Raw genomic sequence first — 20139 nt, 5'->3', positions numbered from 1 at the left:
TAAATGTATTCATCCATCTACATATATTAAGGCAAAAGGAAAGATTTTCTTTATGCTAATTAACTGAACATTGAAAAATAACATAAGCAAAATAATTAGTTTGGGTACCTATGCAAGTGCTACAATTAGCTTCTTGGGCTTGTACCTGACTCTCCTATGTCTTTGGCATTTTCCAGAGAATGTATTTTTCTCTCAATATGGTCTTATTATTTTTAATGGTTCCATATAATTGCCTGAACTTTTTTTCCTTCAAATTTTATGGTTAATAAATTTAAATTAGCACCTTCAATTGACTCTTCTCTTGGACCAGAAAATATTTAATGAAGAAAATGTTCTCTCTGCAGGTGTTGAGGTATCTGATAAACTCTGAGCAATTCTGCCAAGCAGAGGCTATTCTCAAGTCTAATTCTTTGCATATGGAATTATGTAAATATTTCAGCCCAGATATTTTCACGGGTGCTGTCTTTTTGCCTTAGTTCGAGTTCCTTCAACAAATATTTTCACCACATTAAACTCTTCAGATAAGTTGTAGCTATTTATAAGTTTTGATTGCTTTGTCAGATTTAGATGTGGCAGATCAGGGACTGTCCCAATTTCATCTCAATTTTGTACAAAATATGAACTTCTCCAATTGAAAAGATGCTTCCCACAAATTGAGACATTCCAAAGCTCATTATAAAATTCAACAATTAAATCTTGTGCACCATTTGACCACTCATCGCTTAGTTTGATCATTTTCTCCCTTGCCTTTTTAGCTATAAATTTCGATTATTTTCTGCATAAAATTTTGTTTTCAATAACTACAATCTGCTAAAAGCTCTAAAAGCTGCTGCTTCAGTGCTCCACTCATTGAATACTTGTTCGAAGATTCCTCATCGATTTGGAACAAAATTCTACAAAATTTCTCAACTCTGCTGTAACAAATAGTTGAGTAACATTTTACAGCACTTAGTGTCTTCTGAAATTGATTTACGATGGGCGGCAGAGAAAGAAAATGCACGCTAGAGTTGCTTTAATTCCTCATCAAGGGAATTCCCTGGCGGTCCAGTGTGTAGGACTCTGTGCTTTAATTGCCGAGGGCATGGGTTTGATCCCTGGTTGGGGAACTTCACAAAGATTTCACAAGCCTCACGGCACGGCCAAAAAAAAATTCCTCATCAACTTCAGCACAAAAGTTCATAGCTCAGTAATTCTGAACTACAAATCTTATGTTTTAGGATTTTGTAAATCTTGTCAAATATAACCTCCGTATCAATTGGTAAAATACTGAAACTCGTTTATATGCAATTACAAATTGTGTGTGCAAAGTTACACATTCATCATTGACTTCCCTGAGAGACAGAAGTTCAGGACTTAAATTGTCATTAAACGTTCTTTTTTTGCTCATTGTTGCCAGAAGGACTCATTGCAAAATTGAAAAGTATTGCCAAATAACAAAATAAATACTTCATTGTGGATTTATGCCCTGAAATCAATGACAGAAGAAGAGTGTCCTTTCTCCTCCATATGCTCTGGGTCAGAACCCTGTAAGCCACGGATATGTCATAGCCTCCTAACCCTTCATTTCCCGTGTCCTCTGCTGACCTGTCAACTGGCAGCCCAGCAGCTGATTCTCTTCTCTGCCTGCACTCTCCCTTGGTGATTTCATCCAGTCCTGTGGCTTTAAATACCAAATACCATCCATGTGATTACAACTCCCAATGATGTATCACTGTCTCAGACGTGGTCTCTCAACACCAGTGCTGTGTAGCCAACTGCCCCAGTATCCCCACCTGATGTCCGACAGACAGCTCAGCCTTCACACGTCCAGATGTGAACCCCTGATCTTCCCCGCCAAGAAACCTGCTCCACCGTCACTCTGTCGTCTCCAGTTCAGTTGACTGCAGCTTCCTATTTCCGGGGGCTCAGGCCAAACATCTAAGCATCATGCAATTCCTCTTTTGTCATAACCCATATCCGACTGGAAATCATGGTGATTCTATCTTCAGACCATACCTAGAGCCTGATCACATCTCACCGCTCCCAAGGCTGCCCCTCCCCGGCTAACAGGTTTATTCAGTATACTTATTGTCATCGCCTCTCTCCTCCCTAAGGCTAGAAGCACCTTGAGGGCAGGGGGTGTTGCTCGTTTGATTCACGGCTATGTCCCAAACACCTAGAACAGTGCCTAGCACATAGTGTGTGCTCAGTACATACCTGTCCAGTGGATGAATGAATGGAGGGACCCGTGGATTTTACCCAATGTGAATGGCACAGTGTGTGGGTTAGAGTGTCACAGCGAGAAGGTCATCACGTCCTCCGCAGATGAGGAAAGTCGGGCTCAGAGACACAAAGTGATTGCCTAAGACTGCAGAGCCGAATAGATTTTCCCGAGATCAGCTCTCTTATGCGATATCTTGTGTTGGATGCTATGAGTTTCGCCGAGTTGAAGGGAAGGACTGTTAGGCATCACTAAGGATAACGATGATGATAACAGTAGCTAACGGGTAGCAAGTGCCTACAAAGAGCCAGGAACCCTTTGAAGCACTTTGCATATATTAACTCATCCAGGTGGGAGGAGGGATTTTAGGTGTGGAGTGCCAGAAACCCCCCACCTTCCACTACTGCCCTCACCTCCTCCACCTGACTGGTCCCCGTCCCAGTGGATCAGCATCCCTGAGGGCCGGGCCTCTTCCTTGCTTCATTCCATCTTCGGTCATCGACCACTGTCTCCATGTCTGCCTCCCTCTAGATGGCGAGCACCTCCAGGGGGCTGGGCCCCGTTCCCCGGATCTCCAGCACCTGGCAGAGTGCTGGCGCAAAGTAGGTGCTTCTTCAATCACACATGAGCACCTACTTTGTGCCAGTACTTTGTGTAATGAAACACTGCTAATAACAATGGTATGGTTGTAAGTAAGACTCGTCCTCCCTTTCCACTGAGCGCTTCCTCTAAGCCAGGCGACCAGGCCAAGCTCTCCACAGATACACTCGCCAGTCCTTGCCACAATCCCACAAGAGGGATACAATTAGGTCCAATGTTCAAAAAGGAAAATAAAAGTCAGTTGGTCTAAGTGGCCCACAACAAGTAGTTACGTCAAGATTTGAACTCGGGTTTCAAAAGCCCTGGTCCTTTCCTTTATACCCGGGGTCAGCATACTTTTCCTCTAAGGGAATAGGGGGTAAGTATTTTCAGTTTGGCAGGCCAAAGGGCCACTGTTGCAACCACTCAACTCTGCTGTTGTAACACAAAAGGTAAATGAATGGATGCGGCTGTGTGCCAATAAAACTTTATTTTCCAAAACTGGGGACACACTGGCTGGGCTGCGGGCTAGAATGGCCGCCTCCCGTGTGATGCTCTGTGATGTTCATTGCAGGTCACCGTGGATGGCCTCCCGGACCCTCCTGGAGTTCCAGTCCTCCAACCAGAGCCAGCTCCCGCCTCCAAATGCCACGTCCTGCGACAGTGCTCAGGAAGCCTGGGACCTGCTGCATAGAGTCTTACCCACATTTATCATCACCATCTGCTTCTGTGGGTTGCTGGGAAACCTCTTTGTGCTGTCCATCTTTCTCTTGGCCCGACGGCGTCTGAACGCGGCAGAAATCTACCTGGCCAACCTGGCGGCTTCCGACCTGGTGTTCATCTTGGGCTTGCCCTTCTGGGCAGAGAACATCTGGAAGGAATTCAACTGGCCTTTTGGAGCCCTCCTCTGCCGCGTGGTCAACGGTGTCATCAAGGCCAATCTCTTCATCAGCATCTTCCTGGTGGTGGCCATCAGCCAGGACCGCTACCGCGTGCTGGTGCACCCCATGGCCAGCCGGAGGCGGCGGCGACGGCGGTGGGCTCAGGCCACCTGCGTGCTCATCTGGGCCATGGGGGGCCTCCTAAGTATCCCCACGTTCCTGCTGCGCTCCGTCCAAGCTGTCCCGGAACTGAACATCTCCGCCTGTGTGTTGCTGTACCCCAGCGAGGCCTGGCCCTTTGCAAGGATGGTGGAGTTAAACGTGCTGGGGTTCCTCCTCCCACTGGTTGCAATTGTCTTCTTCAACTGTCACATCCTGGCAGCCCTGCGAGGGCGGGGGCAGGTCAGAAAGACAAGGCACGGGGGGCCCATGGATGGCAAGACCACGGCCCTGATCCTCTTGCTTGTGGCTGCCTTCCTGCTCTGCTGGACCCCCTACCACTTCTTTGCCTTCCTGGAATTCCTGCTCGAGGTGCGGGCTGTCAGAGGCTGCTTCTGGGAGAATTTCACCGACCTGGGCCTGCAATGGGCCAACTTCTTTGCTTTCATGAACAGCTGCCTGAATCCAGTGATTTATGTCTTTTTGGGCCGGCTTTTCAGGGCCAAGGTCTGGGAACTTTATAAACGATGCATCCCTAGATGACTGACTCCAATATCCACGTCCCATAGAAAAGAAATCCTTCAACTTTTCTGGCAGAATTAAAACAGCGGGGAGGGACTTCCCTGGTGGCACAGTGGTTTAGAATCCTCCTGCCAATGCAGGGGACACGGGTTCGAATCCTGGTCTGGGAAGATCCCACATGCCGCGGAGCAACTAAGCCTGTGCGCCACAACTACTGAGCCTGCGCTCTGGAGCCGGAGAGCCACAACTACTGAAGCCCGCGTACCTAGAGCCCGTGCTCCGCAACAAGAGAAGCCACCGCAATGAGAAGCCCGCGCACTGCAACGAAGAGTGGCCCCCGCTCGCCGCAACTAGAGAAAGCCTGCGCGCAGCAACGAAGACCCAACACAACCAAAAATAAATAAATAAAATAAATAAATTTATTTTAAAAAGTAAGCATCAGGGAGCCAAGAAGTGTGACTTCCTCATCAACTATTACTGACGTAATAAATACTACTGTAATAAGCTGAATGATGGTCCCCCAAGATCACCAGGACCTAGTCCCTGGAACCTGTAAATGTGTATAGGGTAATGGGGACTTTGCAGATGTAATTAAGCAAAGGATCTTGAGATGGAAAATTATCCTGGGTTATCTGGGTGACCCAATGTCATCACAAGGGTCTTTATAAAAAGAGGAGGCAGAAGTGTCAGAGACAGAGAAGGCTGGAGGGATACAATGAAGGGGCCACAGGCCAAGAATTGCAGGTCCCCTGTCGAGACGTGAAATGGCAAAGAAATGGATCCTCCCTGGAGCCTCCTTCTGGAACCAGCCCTGCTGACATCTTGATTTCAGCCCAGTGATGCCTGATCTCCAGAACCAGAAGATAATAAATCTGTGTTGTTTTTAAGTCACCAAGTTTATGGTTAATTTGTCACAGCGGCAGGAAACAAGTTTCCAGTAAGCATCTCTTGTTTCATTTCCACTTGCCTGTCCATCCAAAATGTTCTAAGTTAACTGCTAGGACTACAGAGATGACCTAGCTAGAGAGCCTATCCACAAGGAGCTTGCGTAGATCGAAATAATTATAGTATAAAAAAAAAGTAAATGAGAAATCGCATGCGTGTGACACAGACCCAGTACCTGCAGCATTCAGAGGGAAAGGGGATGATCTCCTTCCAGGGTTATCAAAAAAGAGGCTGTGGACTCTACTCGGAAGATGGCGGAAGAGTAAGACACGGAGATCACCTTCCTCCCCACACATACATGAGAAATACATCTACACGTGGAATAACTCCTACAGAACACCTACTGAATGCAGGCAGAAGACCTCAGACCTCCCGAAAGGTAAGAAACTCCCCACGTACCTGTGTACGGCCAAAGAAAAAAGAATAAACAGAGACAAAAGGATAGGGATGGGACCTGCACCAGTGGGAGGGAGCTGTGAAAGAGGAAAGGTTTCCACACACCAGGAAGCCCCTTCGCAGGCGGAGACTGTGGGTGGCGGGGGCGGGGGGGAGCTTTGGAGCCGTGGAGGAGAGCACAGCCACAGGGGTGCGGAGGGCGAAGCAGAGAGATTCCCGCACAGAGGATCAGGGCCGATCGGCACTCACCAGCCCGAAAGGCTTGTCTGCTCACCCGCCGGGGCGGGCGGGGCTGGGAGCTGAGGCTCGGGCTTTGGTCGGAGTGCCGGGAGAGGACTGGGGTTGGCGACGTGAACACAGCCTGCAGGGGTTAGTGCGCCACGGCTGGCCGGGAGGAAGTCCGGGAAAAGGTCTGGACCTGCCAAAGAGGCAAGAGACTTTTTCTTGCCTCTTTGTTTCCTGGTGCACGAGGAGAGGGGATTAAGAGCGCTGCTTAAATGAGCTCCAGAGATGGGCACGAGCCGCGGCTAACAGCGCGGACCCCAGAGACGGGCATAAGACGCTAAGGCTGCTGCTGCTGCCGCCACCAAGAAGCCTGTGTGCGACCACAGGTCAGTCTCCACACCTCCCCTCCCGGAGCCTGTGCAGCCCGCCACTGCCAGGGTCCCAGGATCCAGGGACAACTTGCCCGGGAGAACGCATGGCGCGCCTCAGGCTGGTGCAACGTCATGATGGCCTCTGTCGCCGCAGGTCCACCCCGCACTCCGTACCCCTCCCTCTCCCCGGCCTGAGTGATCCAGAGCCCCCGAAGCAGCTTCTCCTTTAACCCCGTCCTGTCTGAGCGAAGAACAGACGCCCTCAGGCGACCTACACGCAGAGGCGGGGCCAAATCCAAAGCTGAACCCTGGGAGCTGTGCGAACAAAGAAGAGAAAGAGAAATCTCTCCCAGCAGCCTCAGGAGCAGTGGATTAAATCTCCACAATCAACTTGATGTACCTGCATCTGTGGAATACATGAATAGACAACGAATCATCCCAAATTGAGGAGGTGGATTTTGAGAACAAGATATATTATTTGTTCCCCTTTTCCTCGTTTTGTGAGTGTGTATGTGTATGCTTCTGTGTGAGATTTTGTCTGTATAGCTTTGCTTTCACCATTTGTCCTAGGGTTCTATCCGTCTGTTTTTGTCTTTTACTTAAAAAAATTTTTTTTCTTAATAATTATTATTTTATTTTTAATAACTTTATTTTATTTTACCTTATTTTATTTTATCCTCTTTCTTTCTTTCTTTCTTTCTTTCTACTTTTTCTCCCTTTTATTCTGAGCCGTGTGGACGAAAGGCTCTTGGTGCTGCAGCCAGGAGTCAGTGCTGTGCCTCTGAGGTGGGAGAGCCAACTTCAGGACACTGGTCCACAAGAGACCTCCCAGCTCCACATAATATCAAATGGCGGAAATCTCCCAGAGATCTCCATCTCAACACCAACACCCAGCTTCACTCAACGACCAGCAAGCTACAGTGCTGGACACCCTATGCCAAACAACTAGCAAGACAGGAACACAACCCCACCCATTCGCAGAGAGGCTGCCTAAAATCATAATAAGTCCACAGACACCCCAAAACACACCACCAGACGTGGACTTGCCCACCAGAAAGACAAGATCCAGCCTCTTCCACCAGAACACAGGCACTAGTCCCCTCCACCAGGAAGCCTACACAACCCACTGAACCAACCTTAGCCCCTGGGGACAGACACCAAAAACAACAGGAACTACAAACCTGCAGCCTGTGAAAAGAAGACCCCAAACACAGTAGGCTAAGCAAAATGAGAATACAGAGAAATGCACAGCAGATGAAGGAGCAAGATAAAAACCCACCAGAGCTAACAAATGAAGAGGAAATAGGCAGTCTACTTGAAAAAGAATTCAGAATAATGATAGTAAAGATGATCCAAAATCTTGGAAATAGAATGGAGAAAATGCAAGAAACGTTTAACAAGGACCTAGAAGAACTAAAGATGAAACAAGCAACGATGAACAACACAATAAATGAAATTTAAAATACTCTAGATGGGATCAAAAGCAGAATAACTGAGGCAGAAGAACGGATAAGTGACCTGGAAGATAAAATAGTGGAAATAACTACTGCAGAGCAGAATAAAGAAAAAAGAATGAAAAGAAATAAGGACAATCTCAGAGACCTCTGGCACAACATTAAACGCACCAACATTCGAATTATAGGGGTTCCGGAAGAAGAAGAGAAAAAGAAAGGGACTGAGAAAATATTGGAAGAGATTATAGTTGAAAACTTCCCTAATATGGGAAAGGAAATAGTTAATCAAGTCCAGGAAGCACAGAGAGTCCCATACAGGACAAATCCAAGGAGAAACATGCCAAGACACATATTAATCAAACTGTCAAAAATTAAATACAAAGAAAACGTGTTAAAAGCAGCAAGGGAAAAACAACAAATAACACACAAGGGAATCCCCATAGGGTTAACAGCTGATCTTTCAGCAGAAACTCTGCAAGCCAGAAGGGACTGGCAGGACATATTTAAAGTGATGAAGGAGAAAAACCTACAACCAAGATTACTCTACCCAGCAAGGATCTCATTCAGATTTGATGGAGAAATTAAAACCTTTACAGACAAGCAAAAGCGGAGGAAGTTCAGCACCACCAAACCAGCTTTACAACAAATGCTAAAGGATCTTCTCTAGGCAAGAAACACAAGAGAAGGAAAAGACCTACAATAACAAACCCAAAAAAATTAAGAAAATGGGAAAAGGAACATACATAATGGTAATTACCTTAAATGTAAATGGATTAAATGCTCCCACCAAAAGACACAGATTGGCTGAATGGATACAGAAACAAGACCCATATATCTGCTGTCTACAAGAGACCCACTTCAGACCTAGAGACACATACAGACTGAAAGTAAGGGGATGGAAAAAGATATTCCATGCAAATGGAAACCAAAAGAAAGCTGGAGTAGCAATTCTCATATCAGACAAAATGGACTTTAAAATAAAGACTATTAGAAGAGACAAAGAAGGACACTACATAATGATCAAGGGATCGATCCAAGAAAAAGATATAACAATTGTAAATATTTATGCACCCAACATAGGAGCACCTCAATACATAAGGCAAATACTAACAGCCATAAAAGGGGAAATCGACAGTAACACATTCATAGTAGGGGACTTTAACACCCCACTTTCACCAATGGACAGGTCATCCAAAATGAAAATAAATAAGGAAACACAAACTTTAAATGATACATTAAACAAGATGGACTTAATTGATATTTATAGGACATTCCATCCAAAAACAACAGAATACACATTTTTCTCAAGCACTCATGGAACATTCTCCAGGATAGATCATAACTTGGGTCACAAATCAAGCCTTGGTAAAGTTAAGAAAATTGGAATTGTATCAAGTATCTTTTCCGACCACAATGCTATGAGACTAGATATCAATTACAGGAAAAGATCTGTAAAAAATACAAACACATGGAGGCTAAACAATACACTACTTAATAACGAAGTGATCACTGAAGAAATCAAAGAGGAAATCAAAAAATACCCAGAAAAAAATGACAATGGAGACACGACGACCCAAAACCTATGGGATGCAGCAAAAGCAGTTCTAAGAGGGAAGTTTATAGCAACACAACCCTACCTTAAGGAACAGGAAACATCTTGAATAAACAACCTAACCTTGCACCTAAAGCAATTAGAGAGAGAAGAACAAAAGAACCCCAAAGTTAGCAGAAGGAAAGAAATCATAAAGATCATATCAGAAATAAATGAAAAAGAAATGAAGGAAACGATAACAAAGATCAATAAAACTAAAAGCTGGTTCTTTGAGAAGATAAACAAAATTGATAAACCATTAGCCAGACTCATCAAGAAAAGAAGGGAGGGGCTTCCCTGGTGGCGCAGTGGTTGATAGTCCTCCTGCCGATGCAGGGGACACAGATTCGTGCCCCGGTCCGGGAGGATCCCACATGCCGCAGAGCGACTGAGCCCGTGAGCTATGGCCGCTGAGCCTGCATGTCCAGAGCCTGTGCTCTGCAACGGGAGAGGCCACAACAGTGAGAGGCCCGCATACCACAACAACAAAAAAAAAAAAAGGGAGAAGACTCAAATCAGTAGAATTAGAAATGAAAAAGGAGGAGTAACAACTGACGCTGCAGAAATACAAAGGATCATGAGAGATTACTACAAGCAACTCTATGCCAATAAAATGGACAACCTGAAAGAAATGGACAAATTCTTAGAAATGCACAACCTGCCAAGACTGAATCAGGAAGAAATAGAAAATATGAACAGACCAATCACAAGCACTGAAATTGACACTGTGATTAAAAATCTTCCAACAAACCAAAGGCCAGGACCAGATGGCTTCACAGGCGAATTCTTTCAAACATTTACAGAAGAACTAACACCTATCCTTCTCAAACTCTTCCAAAATATAGCAGAGGGAGGAACACTCCCAAACTCATTCTATGAGGCCACCATCACCCTGATACCAAAACCAGACAAGAATGTCACAAAGAAAGAAACCTACAGGCCAATATCACTGATGAACATAGATGCAAAAATCCTCAACAAAATACTAGCAAACAGAATCCAACAGCACATTAAAAGGATCATACACCGTGATTAAGTGGGGTTTATTCCAGGAATGCAAGGATTCTTCAATATATGCAAATCAATCAACGTGATACACCATACTGACAAATTGAAGGAGAAAAACCATATGATCATTTCAATAGATGCAGAGAAAGCTTTTGACAAAATTCAACACCCATTTATGATGAAAACCCTGCAGAAAGTAGGCATAGAGGTAACTTTCCTCAAAATAATAAAGGCCATATATGACAAACCCACAGCCAACTCATCCTCAATGGTGAAAAACTGAAAGCATTTCCACTAAGATCAGGAAGAAGACAAGGTTGCCCACTCTCACCACACTTATTCAATATAGTTTTGGAAGTTTTAGCCACAGCAATCAGAGAAGAAAAGGAAATAAAAGGAATCCAAATCAGAAAAGAAGAAGTAAAGCTGTCTCTGTTTGCAGATGACATGATACTATACATAGAGAATCCTAAAGATGCTACCAGAAAACTACTAGAGCTAATCAATGAATTTGGTAAAGTAGCAAGATACAAAATTAATGCACAGAAATCTCTGGCATTCCTATACACTAAGGATGAAAAATCTGAAAGTGAAATCAAGAAAACACTCCCATTTACGACTGCAACAAAAAGAATAAAATATCTAGGAATAAAACTACCTAAGGAGACAAAAGACCTGTATACAGAAAATTATAAGACACTGATGAAAGAAATTAAAGATGATACAAATAGATGGAGAGATATACCATGTTCTTGGATTGGAAGATTCAACATTGTGAAAATGACTCTACTACCCAAAGCAATCTACAGATTCAATGCAATCCCTATCAAACTATCACTGGCATTTTTCACAGAACTAGAACAAAAAATTTCACAATTTGTATGGAAACACAAAAGACCCCGAATAGCCAAAGCAATCTTGAGAACGAAAGAAGGAACTGGAGGAATCAGGCTCCCTGACTTCAGACTATACTACAAAGCTACAGTCATCAAGACGGTATGGTACTGGCACAAAAACAGAAATATAGATCAATGGAACAGGATAGAAAGCCCAGAGATAAACCCATGCACATATGGACACCTTATCTTTGATAAAGGTGGCAGTAATGTACAATGGAGAAAGGACAGCCTCTTCAATAAGTGGTGCTGGGAAAACTGGACAGGTACATGTAAAAGTATGAGATTAGATCACTCCCTAACACCATACACAAAAATAAGCTCAAAATGGATTAAAGACCTAAATGTAAGGCCAGAAACTATCAAACTCTTAGAGGAAAACATAGGCAGAACACTCTATGACATAAGTCAAAGCAAGATCCTTTCTGACCCACCTCCTAGAGTAATGGAAATAAAAACAAAAATAAACAAATGGGACCTAATGAAACTTCAAAGCTTTTGCACAGCAAAGGAAACCATAAACAAGACCAAAAGACAACCCTCAGAATGGGAGAAAATATTTGCAAATGAAGCAACCGACAAAGGATTAATCTCCAAAATTTACAAGCAGCTCATGCAGCTCAATAACAAGAAAACAAACAACCCAATCCAAAAATGGGCAGAAGACCTAAATAGACATTTCTCCAAAGAAGATATACAGACTGCCAACAAACACATGAAAGAATGCTCAACATCATTAATCATTAGAGAAATGCAAATCAAAACTACAATGAGATATCATCTCACACCAGTCAGAATGGCCATCATCAAAAAATCTAGAAACAATAAATGCTGGAGAGGGTGTGGAGAAAAGGGAACACTCTTGCACTGCTGGTGGGAATGTAAATTGATACAGCCACTGTGGAGAACAGTATAGAGGTTCCTTAAAAAACTACAAATAGAACTACCATATGACCCAGCAATCCCACTACTGGGCATATACCCTGAGAAAACCAAAATTCAAAAAGAGTCATGTACCAAAATGTTCATTGCAGCTCTATTTACAATAGCCAGGACATGGAAACAACCTAAGTGCCCGTCATCGGATGAATGGATAAAGAAGATGTGGCACATATATACAATGGAATATTACTCAGCCATAAAAAGAAACGAAATTGAGCTATATGTAATGAGGTGGATAGACCTAGAGTCTGTCATACAGAGTGAAGTAAGTCAGAAAGAAAAAGACAAATACCGTATGCTAACACATATATATGGAATTTAAGAAAAAAATGTCATGAAGAACCTAGGGGTAAAGCAGGAATAAAGACGCAGACCTCTTAGAGAACGGACTTGAGGTTATGGGGTGGGGAAGGGTGAGCTGTGACAGGGCGAGAGAGAGTCATGGGCATATACACACTAACAAAAGCAGTAAGGTAGATAGCTAGTGGGAAGCAGCCGCATGGCACAGGGATATTGGCTCGGTGCTTTGTGACAGCCTGGAGGGGTGGGATGGGGAGGGTGGGAGGGAGGGAGACGCAACAGGGAAGACATATGGGAACATATGTTTATGTATGACTGATTCACTTTGTTATAAAGCAGAAACTAACACACCATTGTAAAGCAATTATACCCCAATAAAGATGTTAAAAAATAAATAAATAAAATAAAGGAGAGATGATTAAAAAAAAAAAAAAAAAAAAAAAAACAAACAACCCAATCCAAAAATGGGCAGAAGACCTAAATAGACATTTCTCCAAAGAAGATATACAGATTGCCAACAGACACATGAAAGAATGCTCAACATCATTAATCATTAGAGAAATGCAAATCAAAACTACAATGAGATATCATGTCACCCCAGTCAGAATGGCCATCATCAAAAAATCTAGAAACAATAAATGCTGGAGAGGGTGTGGAGAAAAGGGAACACTCTTGCACTGCTGGTGGGAATGTGAATTGGTACAGCCACTATGGAGAACAGTATGGAGGTTCCTTCAAAATCTACAAATAGAACTACCATATGACCCAGCAATCCCACTACTGGGCATATACCCTGAGAAAACCATAATTCAAAAAGAGTCATGTACCAAAATGTTCATTGCAGCTCTATTTACAATAGCCAGGACATGGAAACAACCTAAGTGCCCGTCATCGGATGAATGGATAAAGAAGATGTGGCACATATATACAATGGAATATTACTCAGCCATAAAAAGAAACGAAATTGAGCTATTTGTAATGAGGTGGATGGACCTAGAGTCTGTCATACAGAGTGAAATAAGTCAGAAAGAGAAAGACAAATACCGTATGCTAACACATATATATGGAATTTAAGAAAAAAAATGTCATGAAGAACCTAGGGGTAAGACAGGAATAAAGACACAGACCTACTAGAGAATGGACTTGAGGATATGGGGAGGGGGAAGGGTAAGCTGTGACAAAGTGAGAGAGAGGCATGGACATATATACACTACCAAATGTAAAATAGATAGCTAGTGGGAAGCAGCCGCATGGCACAGGGAGATAAGCTCAGTGGTTTGTGACCACCTAGAGGGGTGGGATAGGGAGGGTGGGAGGGAGGGAGACGCAAGAGGGAGGAGATATGGGAACATATGTATATGTATAACTGATTCACTTTGTTATAAAGCAGAAACTAACACACCATTGTAAAGCAATTATACCGCAATAAAGATGTAAATAAAAAAGAGGCTGTGAAGGGAGTGAACTGTGAGCTGAGTTTGACAGGGGTTAGAATCTGGTACATGGAGAGAGGGAGAAAGGGCTGGTAGAGGCAGAACCGCATACACAGGTAAAAAGCGTAGGCTGCATGTGAAACGATATCTACTGAACACTTAATGCTTCAGTATCTTTCTTGCTGCGAGGGTCCCAGCAGTGAACCTGAGCAAGTCTGTCTTCCAGGAGGCCGTGGCAACAGGGACGATAATTAGGACAGTGTCACAGAGTAGGGTGATCCAGTGTCAGGTGAGAGCAGGTGCTCTGGGAGCAGAGAGAAGGGGTGTCCAGCCTGGGGTGCTGGGAGGGGACGGCTCGAGAGGGTTTCCCAGAGGAAGAGACATAGAAGCTGAGTCCCAAAGGACAAGCAAAATGGGGGAAAGGAGTGTTCCAGAGAAAAGAAACTAATCAGATCCGGAGACAGGATGGTTCATAGGTTAAGGAGGAGGATGAAGGAAGGAAGGAAGGAAGGATGAGGCGGCCCTGGAAGGATTCGAGGTTTGAGGAGGATGCAGGTGTTGGGAGGATACATGATGGTCAAGGGCAGGGAGGGAAGCCTGAAGGTCTTCCAGCGGCTTTGAGGGCCCGGCTGGAGCCAGGAGGCATGCATTTCTTATGTGAATTACTCTAGCCAAGCTCAGTGGGCCCGAGAACGGTAGACAGTGGATTGCTCCAGAGTTGGGGATTTGCCAGATGGGCAGCCAACGTTCAAGGGTGTTGGGGATTCTGGTTATACTACGGGAAATGGCTCAGTTGGGGAAGAAAATGAACACAGGAGATGAGGGAAGCGGATTACTGTTGATACGGTTAAAGAACAGGCGTAGCAGGCGTACCTAGATGAGAGGGCAAGAAAAATAGGAGGCTGTGGCCACAAGTAAGAATGTTTGCACAGAACCTTCCGAAGGTGGGGCCATCCCAGGAGATGACAAGGACCAAGGACAGCCATGGCAATGCACGGTTGGAATAGAAGGACAAGACAGTCAAAGACTAGCGAGGTGAGGGATGGGTTATCAGGCAGGCAAGATGATGGAAGGACCTGGGGAGGAGAGGCCAGTAGGCCAGGTGCCAAGGCCAGTCTCCACGGAACAGTGCGGGACGGGGGAGGGGCAGCCTCTCCTGCTGCACGGGAAGGACTTGTCCTTATGCGATAGCAGCAAAGACCCAGATTCATTCAAGAAATGGAAAGGACGCCGGTGTTGCTGGAGCCTGGTGATGGAGAAGCTGGCGGGGCTGGGCCACCAGGCCCTCATAAGCTATCAGGGACAACACTCTGATCAGCGCCCCAGCCCCTGTAGGTTTCCTGGAGAGCAGAGAGAGGCTCAGGTGGCCTGGATTTAGGTCAACAAGCAGGATCCCGCCTCCACACGTACCTAATCTGGACCACACGGTGTTTAACAAATAGTTAAATTCCATACAAAAAATCCATCTTCGGGGCTTCCCTTGAACACTTGGAAGCTCTTGCAATGCTGAATCTGCCCTCATTCCTTCATCTGATATTTATTGAGCCTCTGCTTTTGCCAGGCACTTAAGTAGGGAACGTAAGCAGGAAACAAGACAGAGGAGCATCCCTGGTCCTCTTGGAGCTGACCTCCTGGGGCTTCCTCAGGGAGCCGAGGAGCAGCGCCCCTGCTGACAGATCAGCCTCTTCCCCAGGGGCGGAGGCTGCACTCACTGGGCTTGCTTGCCTCCAGCGCAGTGCAATTTCTGAGCCCCTGCACAGGAATCCAGTGAGCAAAGCCCCATAGCAAAGTGGCCAGAATAGGCAGAAGCATCCGGCAAGAAGAGAGAGTTGGAAAGAGAAAATAACATCGTCTCTTGCGCAGTGACCCCAATATGCCCTCCTTCCTTCTTTCTCAGCCCCTGCTTTAAAGCTGTAGCTTACAACAATCCTTACAGGGCTTGCACGTTCTAGAAGAGTGTGCTGGCCTGAGAAATCAGAACATTGCTCGTCGGCCTGAAGTTCAACAGTAGACTGTCAACACGGGCTCTGATAAGTAAACACCTGACTTATGGAATGCCCGTCACGTTTACCAAAGCACAGTGCACGGTCCTACAGCAGGACAGAAATTGGCAAACCCCACAATTAGGATTCTGTTCTTCTACTGGGAAGGTCAATTATTCATTTGCAGATGAGGAAATTCCTGCCTTGGTTAAGAGGATCAATGCTGAGGGAGACATTAATATTTTTGAGTTCCCATGAGTGGACGTGCCTGCCTGGAATATTTCACACCTGTGTCCAGGCCCAGACCTCACCTTGTAGGGCTAACGAACACCTGGCATGGCGGGTTAGCAAAGGGTCTCCTAGCATCGCCAGCTCCAGCGCCCCAGCTCTCTCTCTCTCTCTCTCTCTCTCTCTCTCTCTCTCTCTCTCTGAAGGGCCGAGTACAGACATGGAGCTTCCTCTCCAATCCACTTCCAGCTTTGGGCCTGTCATGTGGGTCCACGGCTGCTGGCCTCCCTCCCCCGCCGCATCCACCATCCCATCCATCACGGGCACTGAGAAGCGCTAAGCCCCACTAAATCCCAGCCTGGGGAGACTCCCCGGTGTCACAGTAGACACAGGCAGTTTCTTGTTCTCCAGAGGTGAGTCACAAGTTCGATAAAGAGCAGGTGGGAATTTCCCTCCTATGACCTAGAAGAGGCTTTAAATATCATCAATATGAGTGCATGTCAAACGGGTACCATCTGAATAAAAGCTGAACAATTATATCCCGTCAGCTTCCTGGCTGTGACATTGTACCATACTGAGGTAAGACAGTACCACTGAGGGATACTGAGTAAAGAGTACGAGGGAGCTATGAATCTAATAACAAGTTTTAAAAAGAAAATATCATCAAGCTCAGCCCCTCCATTTCACAGACAAGGACACCAAGGCCCGGAGATGGGTGGAGAATTACCCAAGGTTACCCAGTGACCTGGACTCCTGGGGCAGGGCTCTGTCCAGACCAGGGATGCCCACGAGGCTGGGAGTTCAGAGAAGAGACCTGAGTGCCAGGGACGCCACCATTTGAGTTGCCTTGATGGTGGCAGAGCTCCCTGTGTCTGGGGTTGGATTTAAGGCAATGAGCAAGAGGCCAGGCTTACTTTCCAGGAGTTTCGGGAGACAGAAAAGTATCAGAAGGCCATGCCAGTCAATGGAGGCTCTGAGCAGGGGAGTGTCATATTCAGGCCTGCGTTTCAGAGAGATCACTTCACTAGAACATGGACGATAGCCTGAAGAGCGTATCGGTCATCTATCGCTGCATAAAAAACACCCCCAAACTTAATGATTTAAAACAAGCACCTTAGCTCACAGTTCCGTAGTTGACCACTTGGGCTGGGTTCAGCTGGGCGGTTCTTCCGCTGGTCTTGGCTGGGTTCACCCACCCACCTGTGATAGGCAGCCAGTCAGCTAGTGGCTCTGCTTCTGGGGGTCGAGCGGGGGGTGCAGTAGGCACAGAGCTGACCTTGGATAGAGTTAAAAACCACAGTGGGATAGGCGTAATGATGGTGGGCTGGGGAGCACCCCAACCGTGACCTTCCCAAACTCAGATGGAATCAGAGCAGCTAATTCATTCAGTGCTTTGACTACACATACTGAGTGTTCAATCCAGGGCGGGTATTGTGTGAGGCATAGGGGTGCAGAGTAAATAAGACTTTTCGTCCCTTCAGAGAGTTCACAGGACGTGGAAGAGATCAGCCAGTGCAGCCTGTTTAATTTATTGACGGAAAAACTGAGGCCCAGAATGCTTTGCCCGTCCCAAGGTGACACCATCCATGTGGGGTCTGGGATCAGGGCCAGCTCTTCTCCTGCCATGTCTAGTCCTCCAGCCCTGTCAAGTGGCTCTCTGGAAAACACTCCCTGAGATAACCTTGTCTTTCCAATGGAAGTGCCTTTGACCAGTGTTGATGGAGGCAGTGGGAGGGGCAGGAAACCCTTCGTCACTCTTCTGCGCGAGACATGACTGCTGCTCTCCAACAATTCTAGTTCCCTGTCCTTCTGGGAAGTGGGAGGACTGAACTTCCTCACCCTGTTGAAGCTAAGAGTTGCCTTCGCACTTCTTTGGTCAATGTGAGGGCACCCGTGTGTCACTTCTAGGCAGGAGCATTTAAGAGCAGAATTCTTTGTGACCTCCTTTCCTCTGCCATAGTGAACCCTGGGGACTTGTGTCAAGACCGTGGTGTCATTAAGATGTACAGCCCATCAGCCTGGACCCCTGAAGGACTAGAAGAGCAGGGCCCCTGTGTTAAACATGCAGCATGAGTGAGAAATCAACCTTTGTTGCTCTTAAGCTACAGAGTTGGGGGATGTTTTTTACTGCAGCAGAACCTAGCTCATCCTCACTGATTCAGCATGTTTCAATGAAGAGGGAGTGCTCCCTAAACTCTGGGCCTCTTGCCCACCCCTTACTCCTCTCCAAAGAAGAAAAGTGATTTATCTGATTGATCAGTTTCATAAAAAAAGAACTGAGCCTACAGAGTGCAATTCCCTCCTCCGTACTCACTCTTTGGGAAGTGCTGTCTGCAGACCCCGGGCTTCTCTCAGCCATGAGGTTCTTCCTCAGAGGCGGGAAACTGTCAGCACTGTCTGGGCCTGTGTGGGTAAGTCAGCCTGATTCTGGGATTCAGAACTAAGAAGCCCATTGTTGTCACATGCCTGAGTGACACTGTCCAAGTGAGTTCTTCTCAGTAACAAAGATAACGGGCTTCCCTGGTGGCGCAGTGGTTGAGAGTCCGCCTGCCGATGCAGGGGACACGGGTTCGTGCCCCGGTCCGGGAAGATCCCACATGCTGCGGAGCGGCTGGGCCCGTGAGCCATGGCCGCTGAGTCTGCGTGTCCGGCCATAGCAGTGAGAGGCCTGCATACGGCAAAAAAAAAAAAAAGATGACGTGGTGGCCCCATCTGCTGAGCCCTGTTGCCTCCTTTAGTTCAGAACTGAGGCAGGAAGACAGGAGTGTCCTCAAATCCCAGCTCCTACTACCTTGCCCATCCCTTACTCCACAGGACTCAAGTTCCAAACATCTTGCATAAAAACATGAAAGCCTGTTGGTGAAATGCAAATCTGATTCTTGAGTTTTCACAAAATACCTTAGCAAGGTTGATGCAGGGTTCTTGGCCCTGAGGACATTTGGGCCCAGATAGCTCTCTGTTGTGCGGGCTGGCCTGGGCGTTGTAGGAAGTTTAGCAGCATCTCAGGACTCTACCCACTAGACGCCAGGAGCATCCGCCCTCCCCCAGTGTGACGACCAAAATGTCTCCAGATACGACCAAATGTCCTCTGGGAGCAAATCATCCCCCATGCCCAGCTGAGAACCACATTTTGGCTGATCTGATCCAGTTACTCAACAAAGACTTCTAGGAAAGGCTAGTGATCTGGGGGGACTTCCTGGAGGTGGTAGAATTTCAGCTCTTGAAGGACTGAACTTAACAAAGGGAAGGGGAGAAGCCATGGCGCTAGGAAAGTGTGAGCAAAGGGAGGCTAGGAGGCCGGCACGCTTGGAGATGGGGCGGTGGGGAGTGGGGACTCTGCACAAACAACAGTTGGAATGATTAAATAGCCAAACACAGAGAATCACTCAGCATTGTACATGCAATAAATGTTTGCTAATATCAGCAGAAGCTCTCCTCCAGTCCAAACAGTGACATCGTTTATAGCAACTGGCCATCATTGATTCTGGCATCATTCCCAGTGTTTAACAATAAATACCCCTCACCTTCGCCCTGTGGCTTCTTCCAATGTTATTTTCCCCACATCATACTATAGCCAACCTTGTGATGGGGGTGAGGGGCGGGTAAGACTGGGAAAGAGGGAGCAAAGGGAATAATGTGATTCAGTCATAATGAGCAAAACATCACATTTTAAGGAAAGACAGGGTCCAGCAGACCTGGCTGAGAGGGAGGCCACTGAGATGAGCATGGAGGTGCATGGGTCATCCTGTCTTTATTTAAAATGTCACTCTTTTGTTCATCATGGGTGTTTGGCATTCATTTTGAGTTTTGAAAAACATTGCATTGAATTATTATCTTGACTACTGCTGTGCTCCTGTACTCACCCCGCCTTCCTTAAACTTTGTGCCCAAGGCGAGGGCCTCAGCCGCCACACCCTAGCCCCAGCCTTGAGTGGCAGGATTCAGGGCTGGGGCTGCATTCCCAGTAGAGGAATGAATTAGCAGAGAAGCTTAAATAGGCTTCTGTTTCAGACTCACCTTTACATACC

The 20139-nt window shown here is 46.1% G+C and overlaps 1 protein-coding gene across 1 annotated transcript in view; it reads left to right on the top strand.

Annotated features, from left to right (window-relative positions):
* The window catches only part of BDKRB1 (bradykinin receptor B1), a 58839-nt gene extending 50012 nt beyond the window's left edge, over nucleotides 1–8827 (top strand). The window contains exon 3 of the mRNA XM_060003962.1: nucleotides 3354–8827. Coding sequence (XP_059859945.2) covers nucleotides 3364–4362 — 999 coding nt within the window. The 5' untranslated portion in view covers nucleotides 3354–3363 and the 3' untranslated portion in view covers nucleotides 4363–8827. The remainder of the gene's footprint in view (nucleotides 1–3353) is intronic.
* Nucleotides 8828–20139: the final 11312 nt, after the last annotated feature.

Source organism: Delphinus delphis, chromosome 2 (assembly GCF_949987515.2).
Source record: "Delphinus delphis chromosome 2, mDelDel1.2, whole genome shotgun sequence".
Classification (NCBI taxonomy): Eukaryota; Metazoa; Chordata; class Mammalia; order Artiodactyla; family Delphinidae; genus Delphinus; species Delphinus delphis.
This window is presented reverse-complemented; position numbering and strand designations above follow the sequence as displayed.